The sequence below is a fragment of the Hyalella azteca genome, unplaced genomic scaffold (assembly GCF_000764305.2).
Source record: "Hyalella azteca isolate HAZT.00-mixed unplaced genomic scaffold, Hazt_2.0.2 contig15892, whole genome shotgun sequence".
In the NCBI taxonomy this organism is placed as follows: domain Eukaryota; kingdom Metazoa; phylum Arthropoda; class Malacostraca; order Amphipoda; family Hyalellidae; genus Hyalella; species Hyalella azteca.
In genome coordinates, this window is record NW_025945726.1 from 1 (window position 1) to 21,671 (window position 21,671).

The 21,671-nt window shown below is 36.1% G+C and overlaps 1 protein-coding gene across 1 annotated transcript; it reads left to right on the plus strand.

Annotated features, from left to right (window-relative positions):
• Positions 1-261: 261 nt before the first annotated feature.
• Positions 262-17,504, plus strand: LOC108674868 (CD63 antigen; the record flags this gene model as incomplete). The annotated part of the gene is given in 2 exon segments (XM_018162853.2): positions 262-366; positions 16,321-17,504. Coding segments are annotated over 2 exon segments (171 nt in total), but the record flags the coding sequence as incomplete, so codon positions are not given.
• Between the last annotated feature and the right edge of the window lie 4,167 nt (positions 17,505-21,671).

Below are 21,671 nucleotides of genomic sequence, written 5' to 3' on the forward strand. Positions count from 1 at the left end.
GCTTAGGTAACGGGTCAAAACCTGGTTTATGTAGGCTTAGGTTGCGGGTCCAGACCTGGTTTATGTAGGCTTAGGTAACGGGTTCAGACCTGGTTTATGTAGGCTTAGGTAACGGGTTCAGACCTGGTTCATGTAGGCTTAGGTAACGGGTTCAGACCTGGTTTATGTAGGCTTAGGTTATGGGTCCAAACTCGGCCTATCAATCATTATTTTTTTGTGTCCACAATAACCGATGCTATAACTACTTGCACCATCCCGCAGCTACACACCATCTACACCGACGGTTGCTTTGATAAGCTGGAAGGCGATCTCCTCGAGAACGTCACCATTTTGGGGGGCATCGCTATAGGCATCGGATTTGTTCAGGTATTTATTCGTAATGTATTCCCGCGTAAGCCATGGTGTTTTTTATTGCTCTAGTCTCTGTGTTCAAACTTTCATTGAACATTAAACCTACCATTATCCCATTGAACATTATACCTGTCTCTTATACACATCTAGATGTGTATAAGAGACAGGCTGTAGCTGCAGCTTCTGCACCTGCTGTAGCTGCAGCTTCTGCACCTGCTGTAGCTGCAGCTTCTGCACCTGCTGTAGCTGCAGCTTCTGCACCTGCTGTAGCTGCAGCTTCTGCACCTGCTGTAGCTGCAGCTTCTGCACCTGCTGTAGCTGCAGCTTCTGCACCTGCTGTAGCTGCAGCTTCTGCACCTGCTGTAGCTGCAGCTTCTGCACCTGCTGTAGCTGCAGCTTCTGCACCTGCTGTAGCTGCAGCTTCTGCACCTGCTGTAGCTGCAGCTTCTGCACCTGCTGTAGCTGCAGCTTCTGCACCTGCTGTAGCTGCAGCTTCTGCACCTGCTGTAGCTGCAGCTTCTGCACCTGCTGTAGCTGCAGCTTCTGCACCTGCTGTAGCTGCAGCTTCTGCACCTGCTGTAGCTGCAGCTTCTGCACCTGCTGTAGCTGCAGCTTCTGCACCTGCTGTAGCTGCAGCTTCTGCACCTGCTGTAGCTGCAGCTTCTGCACCTGCTGTAGCTGCAGCTTCTGCACCTGCTGTAGCTGCAGCTTCTGCACCTGCTGTAGCTGCAGCTTCTGCACCTGCTGTAGCTGCAGCTTCTGCACCTGCTGTAGCTGCAGCTTCTGCACCTGCTGTAGCTGCAGCTTCTGCACCTGCTGTAGCTGCAGCTTCTGCACCTGCTGTAGCTGCAGCTTCTGCACCTGCTGTAGCTGCAGCTTCTGCACCTGCTGTAGCTGCAGCTTCTGCACCTGCTGTAGCTGCAGCTTCTGCNTCAAACTACTGCCAAAACACTAGGTCTGGGCCATCTAGCGGGAAAATGTTGAGATCCAAAGAGAGACGGTGCATGCCACCCAATGAGGTCATCGAAAAATGTGTCAAAGTTGACAGTTGACCTTGCTCTACCAAATACCTAGTAATAAACTGTTTGTGTAGAAAGAATATTATGATTTGAGACTTTTAAATACATCTGTGAATATATTAGGAATCCTTCAAGTATACTTGTATTTGCTGATTTCAAGTGGTAAGTAAATTAATAGATGATTAAGTTGAGAAACAGATTTAGACACATAAAAACAAATTCCAATGCAACTTGAATTGGACACACACAGCTCGTTCCAAGCGCAAGCAGTGTGCAAAAATTAAAATTTTCTTAATTAAAAGCTTAATAACTGTTAATTAAAAGCCTAATTAAGTAGTGCTCAATATTCAATAGTGTTCTAATTCAAATCCATGTCGTATTCCAATACAGCTCACACAGCGATTGGAATTCAAACACGTGGATGTCGGAATTATGTATTAGTACAATTTGAAGAGCGGTCGGAATACGTCTCACCACATGCCAAATATAGTCGCACACAGTGTCGGAATATAGGGATTTGGTAGGTTTGCATTCTAAAGGCTTTTAAATAAATATGGCAACATTTTGTGACGTTTCATCATTGCTGGCATGTAGTGAGGTGTTTTGAGAGTCACGTAAAGCAAACAGAACTCGAGTAACGCATACGGTTATTTTTTTTATAGTTTTTCATTTCTCGATGCGTCCTTAATATGTCGGAATATACCGCGTTTACCCTAGCTTGGCTTTCAATTTTACAGAATTGGAATTTTCCTAACTTTTTCAGGAATTTTGGGTCACAAAAATGACATATTTCCATACAATTGGGAATTGGTGGCTAGATCTTGCATTTTTAATTTACATATAGATTATAGATTTTAGATAGGTATTGGGTACCAGCCTACCAGGTTAATTCATCTTGCAGGAATCTCATAACTCACAGCTCCCATAATGACAGGAATTTCTGGTTGCAACTTGCAACCTGAAAGCCGAGTCCTCCTAAGGCCTACTTGGATCCATTTGGGTGTATGTAGGAACAAGAGTGGGGGATGTGAGGAGAATATCTACTCTCTAAGGTCTGAACCTCAATTGGATTTTTTGAGCTGTTGTTTTATGGATTTGCAAGCTGTGATTCCATTTCTTTAAGCCGTGAATTCCATAAATCGGTAGTGAAAAGCCACTTATGAGCTGCAAACTCATTTGCAAAGTCTGAGAGGACAGTGAGGAAAAAAGGGATGGTAGAGGGACGGCAGTCCAAAGTCAAAGTCAAAAGTTTGAATGTTTGTTTGACCATTGGTACACAACACGTGCCAGAGCGCAGAGGATGCAAGCAGCATTGTCGTTGCCAATATATGGCTTTTTAGCACAAAGCCAGATCTGTTGCAAGGTAATTTTCAAGGTCTGTTGCCAGGTAATTTTAATAAGAGAATTCTGCTAACAACTTTGATACTATATATCCCTTATTCTCCAAGTACTGCAACACTTATAGCTCAACACCATACAACACATATAAGTTGGCAGCAATTTGGCAGCCAGATGCGTGGCGCCTTCTATTGAGAGAGTGGTAAAGTAGAGCGAGGCTTGACACAATTCTGCCGCCTGGACTGCCAAGAGATTGCGCTGTGCTCATACCAACCAACAAAGCTATTGAGAACATAGTTGGCCAAAGACTGGCAAAAATCTGAATGCAATAATTTTAATCCAAATGTGCCAGCAAGATCTTCTGAAGGCAAAAATTTTGCTGCTGATACATCGCCAAAGATCTTGCAATTTTCACCCACTTTCTGCACAGTGGAACATGTGCAACACATGACTCCCAGCAGTGTTTTTTTTTTCACTCAGATTTGGGTTTTTTAACCTCTCCTGGGTTTATATCTCAGACAAATTGACGGCCGGACTTGCAGCCCATCTCACGGCCAATTTTCAAATTTAATGATCAAATAATATCTCCCAAACTAATTAATGTAACTCAATGAAACTTGGAACACGTATTCATTAAGACCTAACGGTGATTAATACATTGTGCAAATTTTTAAATTTTGCCTTCATTCGAGTTATATGGCAATACGGCCAAAATTTACAATGATCAAGAAATTTCTCTCAAGCTACTGAACAGATTTAAGTGAAATTTTGATGATACATTCCTATCAAATGGTGATATTTAGCTTGTAATGTTTTTTTTATTTTGCCTTCGTTTGTGAGTTTTTTTTCCATTTCACCTTCATTTTTGATTTAAACAGCAATACAGGCTTAAATTTGCAGTGATCAAGAAATTTTTCTAAACTAATGAAAAGATTTGAGTGATGCTCTGTATATAAATACCTACCTTCTAACAGTTGTTTAGCAAGTGACAATTTTTTTTACTTTGCCTTTGTTTAGATATACTGATATATGTATACAGATGGCTGTTGGTTAAACCAGCCAGTCAAAATGCCAGTCATTTTTTCATATATGGACAAAGGTAATGTTAGGGGCACTCCTAACATTCGAGCTCTAAAGGTCCGGTAAGTCCAATATAGTATTGGCTTCTATCTCGTGAAAACTTGATGAAACAACCTAACAACAGGACAAATGAAACACAATACCACTCCAGCTAAATGAACTCAAAACCAAGAAGACAGACGAGATATACATGGAGATGATATGCATATATGATGGTGAGGGGTTAGTGGGGTGAATGAATGGGACATACACAGGAATGAAAATGAATGAATAATAAATAAAGATATTGCAAGAACCCTAAACCTATAAAACATTGATGATCAGTAAAACGTCACAAAGGGATCAGTGACAATTCTATATAACTATATCACAAGCATGTTCATAAACCCCTGACACCTCCAGGATCCCTGGCCAGTCCTTGAGCAAAGGGCTCTTCTCTTCTTGGTATCCTGTCCATTCTCACGGCTGAAGCAAGGGTAAGGTTCTGGGTTCACCAGTTCACAGCTTGTATAACTTGTGATTAACTGACACCGCACCAAGAATGGGCACTTGCACTTGCTTGGACTAAACACTTGGCAAGATAAAAGTAGCAATCAGTTGCACTCGGTAAAGAGGTGAATTTTCTGCATAGTCAAGAACAATCACAAAGGTTGCTTATGCTCCCAATCAGATTTCCAATTCTGGGTTATCAGGGAACCACTGAGAAATACTGCACAAGAGATCACTGGTCCTCCAGCATCACAGTCAAAGCAGTGAGTCATGAAACATCAATTCAGTTGAAAGCATGATTACTATTGCCAATTGCAAGTCACTAATTTGTGCACTGTTAGGCAACTGAGACCAACCAAACTGGTGATCCATAAAACATGCTGAAATCACATAACCATGCAACAATCTAGAAAACAATCTGTGCATAGGCTATTTATCATAATTGATGATCTGGAATGAGAAGAGACACAAGGGATTAGGGAGAAATGCATGAGAGAAGGAATGGCAACACAAAATACATGGAGCAAAAAGCCATTCCCTCACAGTAAGATGGAAAAAAAATTGTCACAAGCTAAACATCACGGTTGGGAGGTTAGGTATATTAAATACAAAATTTCATTCAAATCTGTTCAGTAGTTTAGAAAAAATTTCTTGATTACTGCGAATTTAAGCAGGGTGGCCCAGGGTTAAAGTTCAGAGTACCAAGATTGGAGCAGAGAGGTGCAGGTTTGATTCCAGCTCTGTGCGCCAGTTTCTGATCAGAATCGGCAAGGAGGCTGGGCGGTTGAGCAAAAAAAAATTTGAACCGAGTTGCAAGTTCAAGCCTGCAACATGCTATTGCTGTGCAAGGATGTTCTGCAATGTTAAGAATTGTTGACAGGATATAAAACTCGAAAACAGAGGCATATGGTAATCATAAAAATTTTCATGAGCTAAAAATCAACATTTGGTAGTTTACTGTATGCATTTGGAATGTATATTCAAAATTTCATTCTAATCTGTTCAGTATTTTGGAAGAAATTCTTTGATCACTGGGAATTTTGGCCCGCATTGACATATAACTCAAATATGTAGATGAAATTTGAAAATTTTCCACAAGCTAAACATCACCATTAGGTCCTAATAAATACATGCTCAAAGTTTCATTGAGCTGTGTTCATTAGTTTGGGAGATATTCCTTGATAATTGAAATTGCGGATTGACCGTGAGACCGGCCATGAGTCCGGCTGTAAATTTGTCTAAGACGTCCTGTGTTTCTAGTGCTGAAACTGTTGAAACTGCTAGAAAATATATTGGTCTACTAAATGGGGCTTTGTGCAATATACATTTGTGATTTGTGTTTAGCCTTTCTCTTTTAAAATTGCAGTGTTTTAAATATCAAGAAAGAAGCCATTGTTTTCATATATATACGTGTCTGTGGAAGGAGGGTGCTAGAAATTCACTAGGGAGCAAAAAGGGGCACCAGCCTGAAAAAGTTTTGGAAACCACTGGTTTAGAGGCAACTGAACACATGATAATGCAGTCTGATGTGACCACAACTATGTGATTTCCAACAAAAAATTTTAGGTATTGCAGAAATTGAAAATGTTTACGTTTGTGAACTGCAATTTCTTCAATTAAAAAAAAATCCATGACATTAGAGCCACAAGATTTTATAGCTATTGAAATTATATGATATTAAAACTGCAATATTTCAGAAAAAAAGTAGGACTTTTCCCAACTAAGAGGGGGGGGGGGGCTCATCTGGAAGAAAGTGGGTGACTATCTGAAGATCATTGGTGATGCATCTGCAGCAAAATTTACACCTTTAGAAGGTCTTGCCAACTCATTTGAAATTATTTAATTTTAGATCTTTTCAAATCTTGGGCAATGCTAACTGCAGAACAGGAGATACACCAGTGGCTGCATCATTTATAAAATTTCCTATTTCCCGTTGGTGGGATGAGCCAGCAAAGCACGATCCACAATTGGGCAATTTTGATTGGGATGCAATTGTCTACTGCAAGTACCTGGGGACTGGGGTGTTGAAGATGTAAGAAGTGTAGTAGGGTTTGTAAGAATTTTTATGAAAATTGTTTGCAATGCATCTTGAACACTGCTGGCAATGCAGCAATGCATCTTGGATACTGTCAGCAACATTTTTGGTTTACAAATGAAAAAACTGGCAATGCATTCCTCTAACTCCACACCCTGAGGTTTTGCATGGTGGCAGAAGCTGCACACCAACCATTATTAACATTATTTAACCATTGTAGAGTATTGCCAAATGTACCACAATAAACATTATGGTCTATTGCCAAATGTACCTACCATAACAAAGCCATACTTGCATAACAAAGCCTACAGTGACCTACTCAGTACTTGCATCAGTCACATGCCATATATATACAGATGTTGTGAAGTGAAACCTATGTCACTTCAATTCATACTGTTACCAACTTTCAATTTTTGAAAAATAGCAAAGAAAAACAGCTTGTACATATTGTTGCAAATTGTGTATACCCATATAATATCTCCATCTGTTAATTTCACTGTGTTAAATGTCTTTGCATTAACTTCATCACAAATCACTCCGCATAAGCATCTTGCCTTTTGTTCATGGTCATTTGCAATGCTAAGTTGTGGACAAGGGATGCTTCTATTTGTCTATATAAACAGCTTCTATTAGTCGAGACTATACAGGTGGCAGTTTCTACTAGTCAAGATAGGAAGCATTGTGCAAGGCTCACTTACCTTGATTCTTGGTTTGGTTCATGCTCAAGTTTAATGTTATACAATATTGCTCTCAACATATCTCATCTGTATGACTCAATATTCCATATGCTATGATATAAGTATCTTGTCATTGAAAGTACTGTCATCTCAAATCCAATAATACCAAATCCTGTTACTAATTATACACCTACCAATATCCAAATCACGATCCATAGTCCTTTTTATTTTTATTAATACTACCATCAAAGGGTTAAGTGGAGTGTCTGGGTCAAAAATTGAAAATTTTAGCTCTCATTTTTTTTAGCTCATTTTGTAGCTACTGAAAAGCTGCGTCTAACGCCTTTTGTATGTGCATGCTCTAATTTTTGCGTAGAGCTATTTAATAAATATATAAAATGAACATTTTTTAACAATATGTATAAATATGTATTTAAATTATATCTGTACTCATAGATCATTATTCTTATTAATTGCAAAGTGTTTGCACTTGGTTGAAAGCTACAAACAAGATGTGTTAAAAAAAGCTACTACCGGTACTATGGATGCATGCAATAATTTTTGCATAAGGCTGTTTTAAACTTGTATGAAATGAACATTATCTATAGGTACATATTAATTTATATATCACAATTATAGCTTATTATTCACGTAAAACTGGACAAGAATAAGTCTAGATGCATGCTGGTACCCTAAGTGCAACTTACGGGCAATGGGAAAGCTTGGGCTACAATATCAAGCAATTTTTTTAGCATATCCTCCTTTTTTCAATAAATTCTTACTTATTTGGCAATTGAAATTTCCAAAATGCACCATCTTAAAAATCTATCTCCTATGATTTTTAAGCTACAGCAATGAGAAATATGCCATTCAATTTGCAAAAAATATATATCTAGAGAATTGTGCAGGCTTTTTTCATAATTTCGTTATAGTTTAGATTATATTTTGTAAAAGGGATAGGGGTGGAGGGGAAAACAAAAATTTTTTACAAAAAATGCCCCCCACCCACAAAAAATGAGAATGTAAAAAAAAGCCTGCACAGATCAATACTGTATATATGGTCTTTATGCATTGAATGATATGTGTCTCAATGTTGTAGCTTGAAAATCCTAGGAGATAGATTTCTACAGTACCGTAAAGGCATAAACTGGGGTAACTTAGACTCCCGGGGTAACATCACTTTTCGTTTTTTTAACAAAAACCCCCAAAACTCAAAAACTATTTGACATAGAAAAATTCTGTCAATGGGCATTAAAGGCCTAATACTGAGGCTACGTAACACAATAGAAAGACAAATGTGTTGTATTTTCGTTTCTGCATCTGTATGAATTAAAAAACATCACATATTGTAAGAATCATATTGATTATGCATATAACCGTCACGAATCTGCTGGCCTCTGAAGTACCGGTCTAAATTTTTGAGCTCTATACTCGTGTGTTCAGGGTCGGAATTCGGATGGTCTATAATAAAACGTTTGCACTTCATGCTGATTTTCGTGGTCGATCGTATGTATTTACGTCAATGCCATCGCTCCATAACTCCAATAAAGAAAATGCGGGAAGAAAAAACGTTGTCCACCAAATTTTTGCTTGTGTATTATAGTAAACGTGCGCTAAGCATCTTCGAAACGACATATTAACTCGTATTTGGTATGAAAATTGTCACCACTGTGACTTCTTTTCACAGTTTGAATTTGTTCTCGTTTGAATTCATATCATAAAAATCTCTCCTTGCAAATTGTTTGATTAGAGATTGATTGTTTAAAGATGTCGATGAGATTGGTTATCAATCAATCTAATTGATTGATTGCTAATCAATGTAAGCAATCAGCCAAGCCATATAAGATTGATTGTTTAAATACGTCCATGCCTTGCAAAAGAGTGTGTAACGATTCTTTTATAGAATAAATGAGGTTATAGATCTGAATTCTTTAGAGAATTTGATCATAAATGAGCAATATTTGAAAATCTTAGTCCTACTTTTGAATCATTTTTCATGATATTTTATCGACGTCCGTGTAAAAAAAAGATTGTTCTTGACTAACCATGAAGACAGGTATATACGATACACTCGTTAACGGATAATACATTTACATAAGCAGTTGATGTATAACTGGCTAACGGATATACGAAATTGTAAGTTATCTTGTCAAGAATATCAAGAATATTTATTTTGTCAAACAATATCAACTTTTCATTACTTAGAATCTGTATCTATAATTTTTTAATTTAAAACTGTGTGAATAATCGTTGACAGAGGCTCCCATGTCTTGCGTTCATAGGTTATTAATATATAATCGTAAGACCGCCTCACCGCTGCTGCTTGTGCACCNTAATTATGGTAATGCTTTAATGATACTTTAAAATAAGATGTTGCCTGAATGATTTGTATGTTTATCAAGAATATGGACTAAATTTGTATTATAATCTTGAGCAACGCTTCCAAGTCTGCGGAAAATTGAAGCCTGAACATTTTTGAAGAATAGCACAAAATTGACGTCAAATAGGACAAAGTTCCTCTGAAATCCGAGTCCAAATGTGATAGATGAGCAACGGATGTTTATGATACACGAGTATGTGCTGGCTTTCGAGACATCTAACACGCAGGATTGTTGTCAAACTAATTGTTTACCGTAAAAAAAGTATTAGGAAATGCGAAGAAAGAAATATCAATGTAACTTAAACTTACTGAAGAATATATACAAAACCAACATAATGCTATCGGGCACATGTTTCATAAACCTGATATTTATGCAGTCATTATCCTTGTCAATGTGACATTCATGAATTTTTTTTTGACAGCTGTGCATCGAAAATTCTGTTTCACATACGCTCGGTTATTTTAACACTATTGCAGGCGAGTTAAGCACCAATTATGTTCATAAACTCAATGACAATTAAGCTTCAATACACGAAACACTTTATTACCTATGTTCTCATAGCAGTCATGATACTGTATCTAGGTGACGGGCTGACGGCTTATGAGCGCAAAGCCATGCAATGCGAATAGTTTAATAAGTGATGCAAATGCAGCCTGATGTGCTGCTTTCGACTGTAGTGTTCGGTAGATACGACTTTTTCGTATACTCGATGCAGTAATTTCAATTCTGTAATGTTATAGTATTTTTGATCCCGATTGCGAGACCTATAGGTAACGAGACTGCATTATATGAGGAGTGCGTATTTTGCCATGAATCCATCGAAAAAATGCAATTTTTATTAAGTTGCCGAGTTATATTTTTCCAGTATTCTGAGAACAAACGTGATCGATGAACGGCCATGTCAATATTTGAGCAGCCTTGTAATGCTATGAGAAACTGAAATGAATAGATGGAAATCTACAATGAATATGATTGAAAGGACGACGATACACGTAACTCTCTGCTGAACAAATTTTAAAAACTATCCATAAATATATGTCGGAATGGTTTTTCTTTATTCCAATAATTTTTTAACTATATAGTCAATGTGGAGTGAGTGAAATGTAATTATAAAAATCAGATGTTTGGTAAGATTTACTTTCGGCAGTGCCCTAGATACCAAACACTGTATGATTGAGTATCAAAGTCTGCATTTTTATCTCATACGCATTGTTCGCTTGATATCATCTCTAAATAACCTATACGTAGTTACCATTAACTGCTTCGTGTCAATAAGCCTCGATATAAATTTGTTGGTAATGAAAGATAATCTAACACACGTCCCTCCTGGCGAATGCCGTTGAAATAACGTTTAGTTAACGTTGATTTAACGTCAGATGCCTCGTAAGAGTTACTTTCGGCAGTCGTCTAGATACTAACCACTGTATTATTGAGTATCAAAGTCTTCAATTTTATCTCGTATGGATTCTGATCCTAAAACAACAGGAGCAGGTCTGCTCTCGAGTCCCTATAGTCAGGTGTTGGTCGGGCATACAAGCCAATGGACATATTCTGTCCTTAGTATCTATAGCATTGTTTTCAGACGTATACAGTCCCTGGCCACGCTCGAGTGTCGCTTCAGAACTAGCAACCTTGAAATGTGCATCAATTAGTACTTTGATAAGTAGTATTTGTGCTTCAAGCGTCTATTGTGCTTGATTGACGATTGGTTATTGCTAAACTAAATTTTTGTTCATTTGAGGTCATGTCAATTGAAAATCAATTATATTAGTCAATTGTTCGTCTTTGTTTTTGCTAACGGGTTTGAACATCTGGGAATATGGGAGTCCGATGGAATGTATGTTCGACCAAGTTGGCCATTGCGAACTTTTTACCTGTCCTATTATACACATCATTCAACCTGTGCCGTCCCTGTGTGCATCTATTCAAATGTGTTGTATTTTCGTTTCTGCATCTGTATGGATTAAAAAATATAACTCAGTACTCACTACAGTGAGTGACAGAGAGCGCATTTTCTCGTCCGTCCGTGACGTGAAGTCACGGACGGACATTGCGAGCACAATAGTGCCTTTTTTCCATAAATGAGAAAATGCGCTAAAAATATCACATATTTTAAGAATCATCATATTGATTATGCATATAACCGTCACGGATCAGCTAGCCTCTGAAGTACCGGGGCCATACTTTCAAAACTCGCTAAGTGAACGTAAGTACTTACGTTCTATTTTCTTGTCTATGATTGGTGGATTTTGCTTGAAAGGCCGTCAATATTACGTCAATGCCATCGCTCCATAACTCCAATAAAGAAAATGCGGGAAGAAAAAACGTTGTCCACCAAATTTTTGCTTGTGTATTATAGTAAACGTGCGCTAAGCATCTTCGAAACGACATATTAACTCGTATTTGGTATGAAAATTGTCACCACTGTGACTTCTTTTCACAGTTTGAATTTGTTCTCGTTTGAATTCATATCATAAAAATCTCTCCTTGCAAATTGTTTGATTAGAGATTGATTGTTTAAAGATGTCGATGAGATTGGTTATTAATCATTCTAATTGATTGATTGCTAATCAATGTAAGCAATCAGCCAAGCCATATAAGATTGATTGTTTAAATACGTCCATGCCTTGCAAAAGAGTGTGTAACGATTCTTTTATAGAATAAATGAGGTTATAGATCTGAATTCTTTAGAGAATTTGATCATAAATGAGCAATATTTGAAAATCTTAGTCCTACTTTTGAATCATTTTTCATGATATTTTATCGACGTCCGTGTAAAAAAAAGATTGTTCTTGACTAACCATGAAGACAGGAATATACGATACACTCGTTAACGGATAAAATATTTACAAATGGAGTGGATGTATAACTGGCTAACGGATATACGAAATTGTAAGTTATCTTGTCAAGAATATCAAGAATATTTATTTTGTCAAACAATATCAACTTTTCATTACTTAGAATCTGGATCTATGATCTTTCAATTTAAAACTGTGTGAATAATCGTTGACAGAGGCTCCCATGTCTTGCGTTCATAGGTTATTAATATATAATCGTAAGACCGCCTCACCGCTGCTGCTTGTGCACCTCTGCCGAAACGCACCTATCGCCTTTCTTGAGTCCTGGACACTCAATTGTTTATTTTCTATCTTTATCTTCATACTCAATTGTTTATATTCTATCATTATCTTCATTCTAGCAATGGCTTTGTAGACTTTAGCTCAAACTTAACATGAAATGTTTCAAAATTGGCTCTATAGTTACAGTGGTTTTCACTTCTTTTGCTTTGATACTTAATGATCGTTTACGAATTAGTATTGTCTTTGTTTGTATGTCAGTCTTACTTTAGTCGTGCCTATTACTAAATTGTTGGATTTCGGCTTACACATAAATTGTATTATTATTGAATATCTGTTGTATCCCGAGACCCACTGTACTTACAGCATTAGTGTTCTGCTATATCTAGCCATTGCCTTGACCGTATTACCTTAACAATCTCTTGGGGACTCTATAAGCAGTTGCACATGTTATTCCTGTAGAATTAGACTTTCCCATTATTTATGTATTTAATTTATTTTATCAGTGTCCAGGCTCAAATATATTCAGTATATGACCTTCGATATTAAGGATTTGTTATAACGCTGCATAAGAAAAATAAATTGTGCAATAAAGTTCAAAGCTATTGTAAATTTTTGTACCCAGTTGTAATTGTACACCAGAAAAAGAACAGGAATATCAATTATAAGAAAAAATGTTTAATTTGGATTTAGGGGAGCATAAAAAGAATATTTTCCATAGGCTGGAAAGAAACCATCATAAACTATGAAATGAGTATTATATACATACTCGGATCAGCAAGAATGGATAAAGATACAGTCATAGGCCAACAGAGAGTCAGAGGTTGAATTTTTAATGATAATATCATGTTAAATCTTACAACTTGGAAAGCCTTCACGTCCCTATTGCAATGATGGCGACCAAACTAAACCCTTTGGCTTCATGCTGGTAAAATTCCGTGTTAATGACACCTCGGCTCACTTATTAAAAACAACCGAAAAATCTGGTGCCAATTTTACCCGCGTAGTCACTACCATTAAAGTTTCCATGCACAAGATGATTGCTAATGTGTGTTTTCTGTGTAGTTATGATACTAGATACAGTTAATGGATGTGGAGTTTTAACGCTGTGACGTCAGAAATATTTAAATAACGGGAATTTGTTGGGGATTTTTTTTAATTGAGTTGGGAGAATAATGCTTAATNGAACATTTTTGAAGAATAGCAAAAAATTGGCGTCATATAGGACAAAGTTCTTCTGAAATCTGAGTCCAAATGTGATAGATGAGCAACGGATGTTTTTGATATATGTGCTGACCATCGAAGCATATAAAATTACGAAGAAATACGAAGAGACAAATATCAATGTAGCTTGAACTCGATGTAGCTTAAACTCGAAAGCAGCGCTTGAAAAGCGCTGCTTTCGACCGCAGTGTTCGGTAGTTACGCATCTGACACGAATTTTTCTTATACTCGATGCAGTAATCTCAATTCTGTAATGATATAGTATTTTTGATCCCGATTCCGAGACCTATAGGTAGCGAGACTGAACATTATATGAGGAGTGCGTTTTTTGCCATGAGTCCATCGAAAAATGCAATTTTTATTAAGTTACCGACTATATTTTTCCAGGATTCTGGGAACAAACGTGATAGATGAGCGGCCAATGTCAATATTTGAGCAAGCTTGTGATGCTATGAGAAATTGAAATGAATAGAAGGAAATCTACAAGGAATATGATTGAAAGGAGGACGATACACGTAACTAACTCTCTGCTGAAACAATTTTAAAAACTATCCAGAAATATATGTCGGAATGGATTTTCTTTATTCCTATATTTTTCAACTATATAGTCAATGTGGAGTGAGTGAAATGTAATTATAAAAAAAGACGAATATGAACCAATCGACGGAGTTCAATAGCCAATCTAACCAAATAATACGTATTGCGGTGCGTGAAAAATACAATGATGTAGAAAAAATTTATTCTATTTAAAAATAACGAACAATTATAAACAAATCACCATTATTAATCAGAAAAAAAAACAATAGATAAAGCTTTGCTTCAGTGCGAGTACGGTCGGTAGATTCAGTGAAGCCAAAAATGTATGAATGATGTTAAACAATATCATGTATTCCTATAGTTCCTATTTTTATTATCATGATTTTAGATGTTTTTTTATTATAATTTTTGCAGAAACATACGATCTTTGTGCTCTCTAGCATATTTGATAAATTTTGATCTTTCTCTGACAAAGAGTAAAAATTATCACTCTGTCGGTTCAGTGTTCAGACTAGAGAAGTAGAGACTGCCGAAGCCGAGCGACGGTCAGTGTATTGCAGGATTTGTGTATAATTACAGGTTTACAGTAATGGCGTTTTCAATTTCAAATACGATTAAAAGAGGAATAGTTTCTAATATTAGAAGTTTCAGCGCTTCTGCTGAAGCAGGTTCCCATTCAGGTGAGTAAAAATTATATATTTGTAACCAAATCTCTGCATCATAGTCATACTATGACTATCGATTTAGAGGTCCTACCTATGGAATCTTTCAGATTAGTGTGATACAATATCGTCTGTCCTATGTACTGATGTCCATTATAAGTAACTGATGTGTGATGACTGCCAGACTGAGTAATATTAAAAAAAACTTGGTACCAAAACTCATCAAAAGGACTTAAATATTTATTTAAAAATTGGTGCCTCATTTTTAAATAGGGTGTTGCTAAATTTTTCCTGCGAAATATGGTCAGAAATCTTGCACAAGCCGCATTCAAAATCAAATGAACCAACACCTGAACAGTGAATGCCAATTACTTTGAAGTTACTTATCTTGGCTTTCAATTTTACAAAATTGGAATTTTCCTAACTTTTTCAGGAATTTTGGGTCACAAAAATGACACTTATGACAGAATTTCATACATTTGGAAATTGGTATTTGGTGGTACTGGTAAGTGGTAAGATCTTGCATTTTTAATTTGCATATAAATTATAGATTTTAGATGGGTATATTGGGTACCAGGGTTCATTCATCTTGCAGGAATCTCACAGCCAGGATGGAATTCTAATTTCAAAGGTTCATACTATTCATTTATTATTTTGATCCACCAAGACCAATTTTTCTACCCAACAATTCCAACATCATTATTTGAGGCAAAAAATGAACTTCTTAAAGGCTCAAAACACGTATGCTAACTTGCTCAGTTTCTATAAAGTACCTAGGTAGGGTAAACGCGGTATATTCCGACATCGTAGGTAATTCCGTCACCTCTCCAGCTTTTCCTTTATATTAAGCTTTGTTTTAGTTCCATGCGAACCATCCCGCAGCTACACACCATCTACACCGACGGTTGCTTTGATAAGCTGGAAGGCGATCTCCTCGAGAACGTCACCATTTTGGGGGGCATTGCCATAGGCATTGGATTTGTTCAGGTATTTATTTGTAATCTAATCCCGCGTAAATCATAGTGTTTGTTGTTGTTCTAGCAATAAATGAATCATTATTATTTCATTGAATCAATATTATACCAATAAATGAACCATTATTATACCATTTCATTGAACATTAAACCTACCATTATTATACCATTGAACATTATACATACCTCTGAGCTGCCAATGAAGATTTTGGCTTTGGCCCAAGATATCTATCTATAGTTTTTTTATATATTTATCATTTATTTCTAAATGTACAACTAAAAGTTACATTGACAAGTTTCAATTGCCCATTTCTCACTGTAGCTGTTTGCAAAAAGCCCATGCAAACTTCGATAACTTGACATGATTTTCCAAATCCGATGACTTAAGGGCACGCTTAATGTGTTCAACATCAAAATTGCAATAAATTACGAACATTTAAAACATGTTCCTGATTTTAACGATTTCGTGTTTCCAGCTCGTGGGCGTGGCTTTTGCATGTTGTCTTGGTCGCTCCTTGAAGCGGCAGTACGAAACCGTTTAAAGTCTACGGCAGCACGATGCCACTCTTCGCTCCACTTCTCTGCATCAATCAACTGTTGTGCGCCTGCCTATGGGTCTATAATGTGCCCATGGATTTTTCCAACTCTACTTACTGGCTTACCTTATTGAATAAATTCTTCTACTTCAATTAATAAATAAAAGGACGAATGATATGTATAAACCATCGAAAAACATTTTCGTTAGCGTAACTCACTCTTTACGAATCTGGGCAATTAAGTTATTCGCGTTCTACGTATACCTTCGTATAGGTAATCCAGAAAGTTATTTTAAGTTAGCAAGAGAAGATAATTCTCTATTGATGTGTTATCAGTGTTAAAGATTTATTCTTCATAAAAAAAATAAAACGTCCATTCCATTATATTTTCAAGAGGTGTTTAAATTATATGACAATCTTTTAAATTTCTAACAGTCAAATTCATCTGATCTTAACTTCAATTGGCACTGTTTCTGTTGATTTCGATCTTACTCAATCCTGGCATGGAATCCATGTAAATAACTTTTATGAAAAAAAAAAAAACAAATCAACAACGAGCATGTATTTCTGTTGATTTTAGGTGTCAAGTTTTAGTAGGAGAACTCCGTTTTTAGTTCAACTCGTAAACGTTTATTTTTGGTAATTCTATCCTCTTTCCTCGACTTTCCTATTCTGCTATTCATGACTATGTACCTCTTCTTATCAGGAATTTCTTATCGTAAAATGCTTGTTGCAATGCATATTAAACGAACGCGTATATAATATAAAAGATATGGAAGTTATTTATTATGAAGTGGAGTTAATCCTATCTCACGCATCGGCTTTAAAAGTTGCGTCAACTTAATCCAGCGTTAAGACTTTTTTGCTACCCGGCTTCCATCTTTGTATTGCAGTTTGTAGTGCAGTATTGCAGTGAATTATTGCAGTTTGTAGTGCAGGATTGTAGTGAATTATTACCGTTTGTATTGCAGGATTGTAGTTTGTAGTGCAGTATTGCAGTGAAGTATTGCAGTTTGTAGTGCAGAATTGCAGTTTGCGTTTAGGTATTGCAAAACTGCAGTATTGAAGTATTGCAATTTGTACTGCATGATTGCAGTTGCTGTTGCAGTATCACAGTTTGTATTGCAGTGCTGCGGTATTGAAGTATTGCAGTATTGAAGTATTGCAGTATTGAAGTATTGAAGTATTGCAGTGCTGCAGTATTGAAGTATTGCAGTGCTGCAGTATTGAAGTATTGCAGTGCTGCAGTATTAAAGTATTGCAGTTAGTTGTGCAGTATTGATATACGTAGTGGGAGTCACGCGACGCAGTAGCTGGGTATGCCGCGCGCAGCTGCAGTAATCTCGCCACTGTCATACATTGATTCATCCGCCCTCATTCATCCATTAATTCATTCATTCCTTCACTGGCGCACGCCTAGCCATTAAATTCATTCGGTAAAAGTCATTCTTTCGCTAGCACACGCCTAGAGTCGTTTATACACGATTTAAAGCATTGTTTTGCAGGTAGAATACATGAATATTTTTATTCAAATTATGCCATGTGTTCTCATCAATGACAATAGACTAGAGGGATCGTTTTCTATGCGGTCGTGAAAAACAGTTCAGTGAATCCAAATTATCACCAAAAGTTGAGCTTTTAATTTTTATTCCACGAAACTGTATTTTTGGGATTTGCTTTTTTAATATTTTTATTATGCTTTCAAGAAATTTTGTTTAAAAACCAACCTAGATATGATTTTTTATCCGTATAACCAGAAAAAAAGTGAGAACACATTAGTGGCGACTTGGAGGCAAAACTTTATAATTTTTCATTGAGCAGCTTATTGATACTTTTTTTGAAATGTCATGAAAAATCACTAGTTCTGTAAACTATTTTTTCAATGCATAATATAAATTTCTCATTTTGCATGCAATGCGGGCGATGGAAAAAAAATTTTTCAATGTGGCTGACGAAGATGGTCTGCTGCTGCGACGCTGGCATGGCGGTAGCGTTTTATACAGTTAGTTAAATTAACTAACTGTATAAATGAATTAAATTAACAAAGTAGCGTTTTATACAGAGTTTAGTTTAGCTGCTTACGTAACCACCAAACATTTCTTGTTTTCGCTTTGATGACTTCAACACGGAAACGTTCGAACCGCCAATTCTTTTTCTCTATTTCAAAAGCAATGAATAAAGGACTGTATTACCTGGCCGTAGAAGTGTTGTTATAGCTGTGCATCGTAGAATGTTCGCACCCTTGCCTTATTTAGACGATGTTAGAACATAAGTTACAAGGCTATTTCTATAAATGATTAGAACTGTTTGCTTTTGTTTGAGAAAACTGAGTTAGTGTAGAAAGTAAAGGTTTAAATTACAAATTATGAACATGGCTATACGTTGCTTGGTATAGGCATGGATTTTTAAATATTCCTGTATTTTACTGCGCGGAAGACGGGAGCGGTGTTTGCGAAAATTTATAATTGGAGTGTTATTATAATCTTTGTTTTGCTAAATTTGGGACGTATCAAATATTCGGCGATTTCTTGCTCCATTTAATTTACCACAGTGAGCCAAAAAACATCAGTTTGAAAATTCAGAGAAAAAGTTCGAGCTTTTTTAAATTCGTTCAAATATAACAGCATAATGAAGTAGGATACAAATGTGATCGTTTCATCGTACATGCGTAAAAAATTTACGTTAGAATTATGCGAAATCATTAAAATTTCATCGCTCACATGTTCGGCGAAGCAACTTCAAAAACTTCAAAAACTTTAAAAAAGCAAGGTGCATTTTTATGCTATGAACTTACATCGAACTATAGCTTCTTCCGACAGCTTCTCTTACTATTGAGCCAAACTTAAATATAATGCTTACGCTCTTTCCTAATATTATCTCATGGAAACACTTGTATCGTGTGCTTAGTTTGAATATATTTAGGTACAGTTCTATTTTTGTCGCTGTAGATGTTATAGAGAAATGCTTCGTCTGTTAACGCTGTCGCTTTTGTTTCGTAACTGGCAAGACTTGGGAAGCTGTTTTGAGGTCTCATGATACATTACTGGTTCCGAGGTTCACAGTTAATTTCTTTAAATATTTATACCCGTATTTTTTGGTTCCGAGGTTCATACATAGTCAATTTCTTTAAATATTTATACCCGTATTATATTTGTGCGTGTAGAGCCGAACTAGATGAGTAGTGAGAACTGAACTTCAAGCTCGACTTTATCGTTGTTATCGTATAAAATACAGCAAATATTGCTTGGGCAACTTATTTAGTTTGATTTTCATAGACAACTTTCTAATAACTCGAATTTTATTTGTCATGTAGAAATATCTATTCAATTATACACGAGCGTTGTCTCCTAAAATCTTGTTCATCGTTAATTAAAGCTTTGCCTAATCCATAGCAATTGCTTCTCGTATACACATATATTGTAAACTTGAATAGAGTCAGAATGGGCATTTCATATAAATCTTTCAACTTACTAAAGCATATATAGTTAATATTGTTTCAAGTCGCCGTTCTGATGGAAGTGTTACGAACTCAACGATCGCTATTTCCTGAGACTCTCTTGTGACTCAAAGAAATTTTTACAAAAAAATATTTTCGTGGTGCTGTAAGAGTTCGTTTGATATCTACACTCAGAAAAATAAAGAGACTTTGTCCAAATAGCGATACACTTACTTTGTGTGGGATACTTCCCTGTTCTGCCCAGCAAAAGAGTGAATTACGGCTACATGCAGAAAGTGTGTCCCTATTTCGACAACTTGATCTATTCATTATTCGGAGTGTAGACATCTATACAGCGTTTGCTCTGCAGTTACGAATGTGATCCTGAGTTTTTTACAAGCAACAGTCAGTAAATAGTTAACGTATGCACCAGTGAAGGAAGTGCATCTCAATTGGCATAGCTACTTATATTTTTATATGCATGTTACCTGTTGATCAATAGTCTAGTGGGAGCGCGTCGTCGGCAGGGAAAATGTGATTTGAATCAACTCATCGAAGCTAATCTTCCTTAATAACTGAGCCTGGTATGTAGTTACCTTTATTTTTCAATTAATTTATTATTCTCTTTTGCTGTTAGTCGGGAACAGATTTTTTTTATAAATTGAGATTCATAGTATTTTTCAATTAGTTTATTATTCTCTTTTGCTGTTACTCGGGAACAGATTTTTTTATAATTTGAGATTCATAGATATACCGGCTTGCATATTTGTTTAAGCTTCAAAAAAAATTGTGGTTAGATTTTTTTATGATCATGTGTCTAGTTAAAAAGTTCTAACAACTATGCGGAATTATGTAATTTTTTATATAATTACTTCAATTATTTTGTGTTAATTAACCATTTAGTGCCGGAAGTATTTTGTTCTATGTTCATATAAAATTTAACCAACCATCAAGGTGTAAGAATTTGTCTCGCATTTTCTTTTGAATAAAATTTTGTATAAGATTCATCAGCTCCTCTCGTTTTATTTTAAAGTTAGTTTTCATTTTCCTTTCTCGAATAATTATTTTCGTTACAATTTTATGTGTAAAAAGCTTGATATTTTTCCCGACGATACTCGAAAATTCGTTTTTTCTAACACTGTAAAAGATATTTTACTCCATGGGGTCATATTTTACATTAATCCAATAAACGCCCTATAAATTCTCTATATAAGAAAAAGTTTCTACTTAATACGTTAGAAAAATTCTTGCGGTTTGCGAAGTGATGTTTGCAATCTGGTGCCAAATCTTATCGTGTGGTGGTTCTCTATGGCAATGGTTCACGAATATTTGGTAAGTTACCCTCTTGTAGATAATATATCTATTTTCTGAGGTAATGGCCGTGTTAGTAACGTTATTGTATTGCAAAATAGGTCAGTGTGTGAAAATGTAACTTGTTTATTTTGATATCTTAATTGGTAAAAAATGCGTTTGTGAAAAGTTAACACGCTTATTTTGTCATTCAAATTGGTAAAAATTGATTAGCCAATCGCTGTCTTAAGAAGAGGAACGCCACCCCAGTAAAAAATAGGCTGCCGAAGAATGAAAAAAATATGCATATTTGTATGATCATCATTATTGTTCCGTTAGGTTAATTTGTAATAAGGAGCCTTAAATAATTACCTGGAAGGGTTCTTTAAGTTAGGATACGTTTGATTTTAATTTTGTTCGACTCTTTTCCCCGAGTACTGGAAGCAGTTATACTTTATGATAGCAAGAACTTTTTACGTAAAATCGAAACGCGACTTCTATTTTTACAAACATGATTGCATGATCGTCATATGTGAGTGGAGCTAAACTTAGTTTAAAATAAATT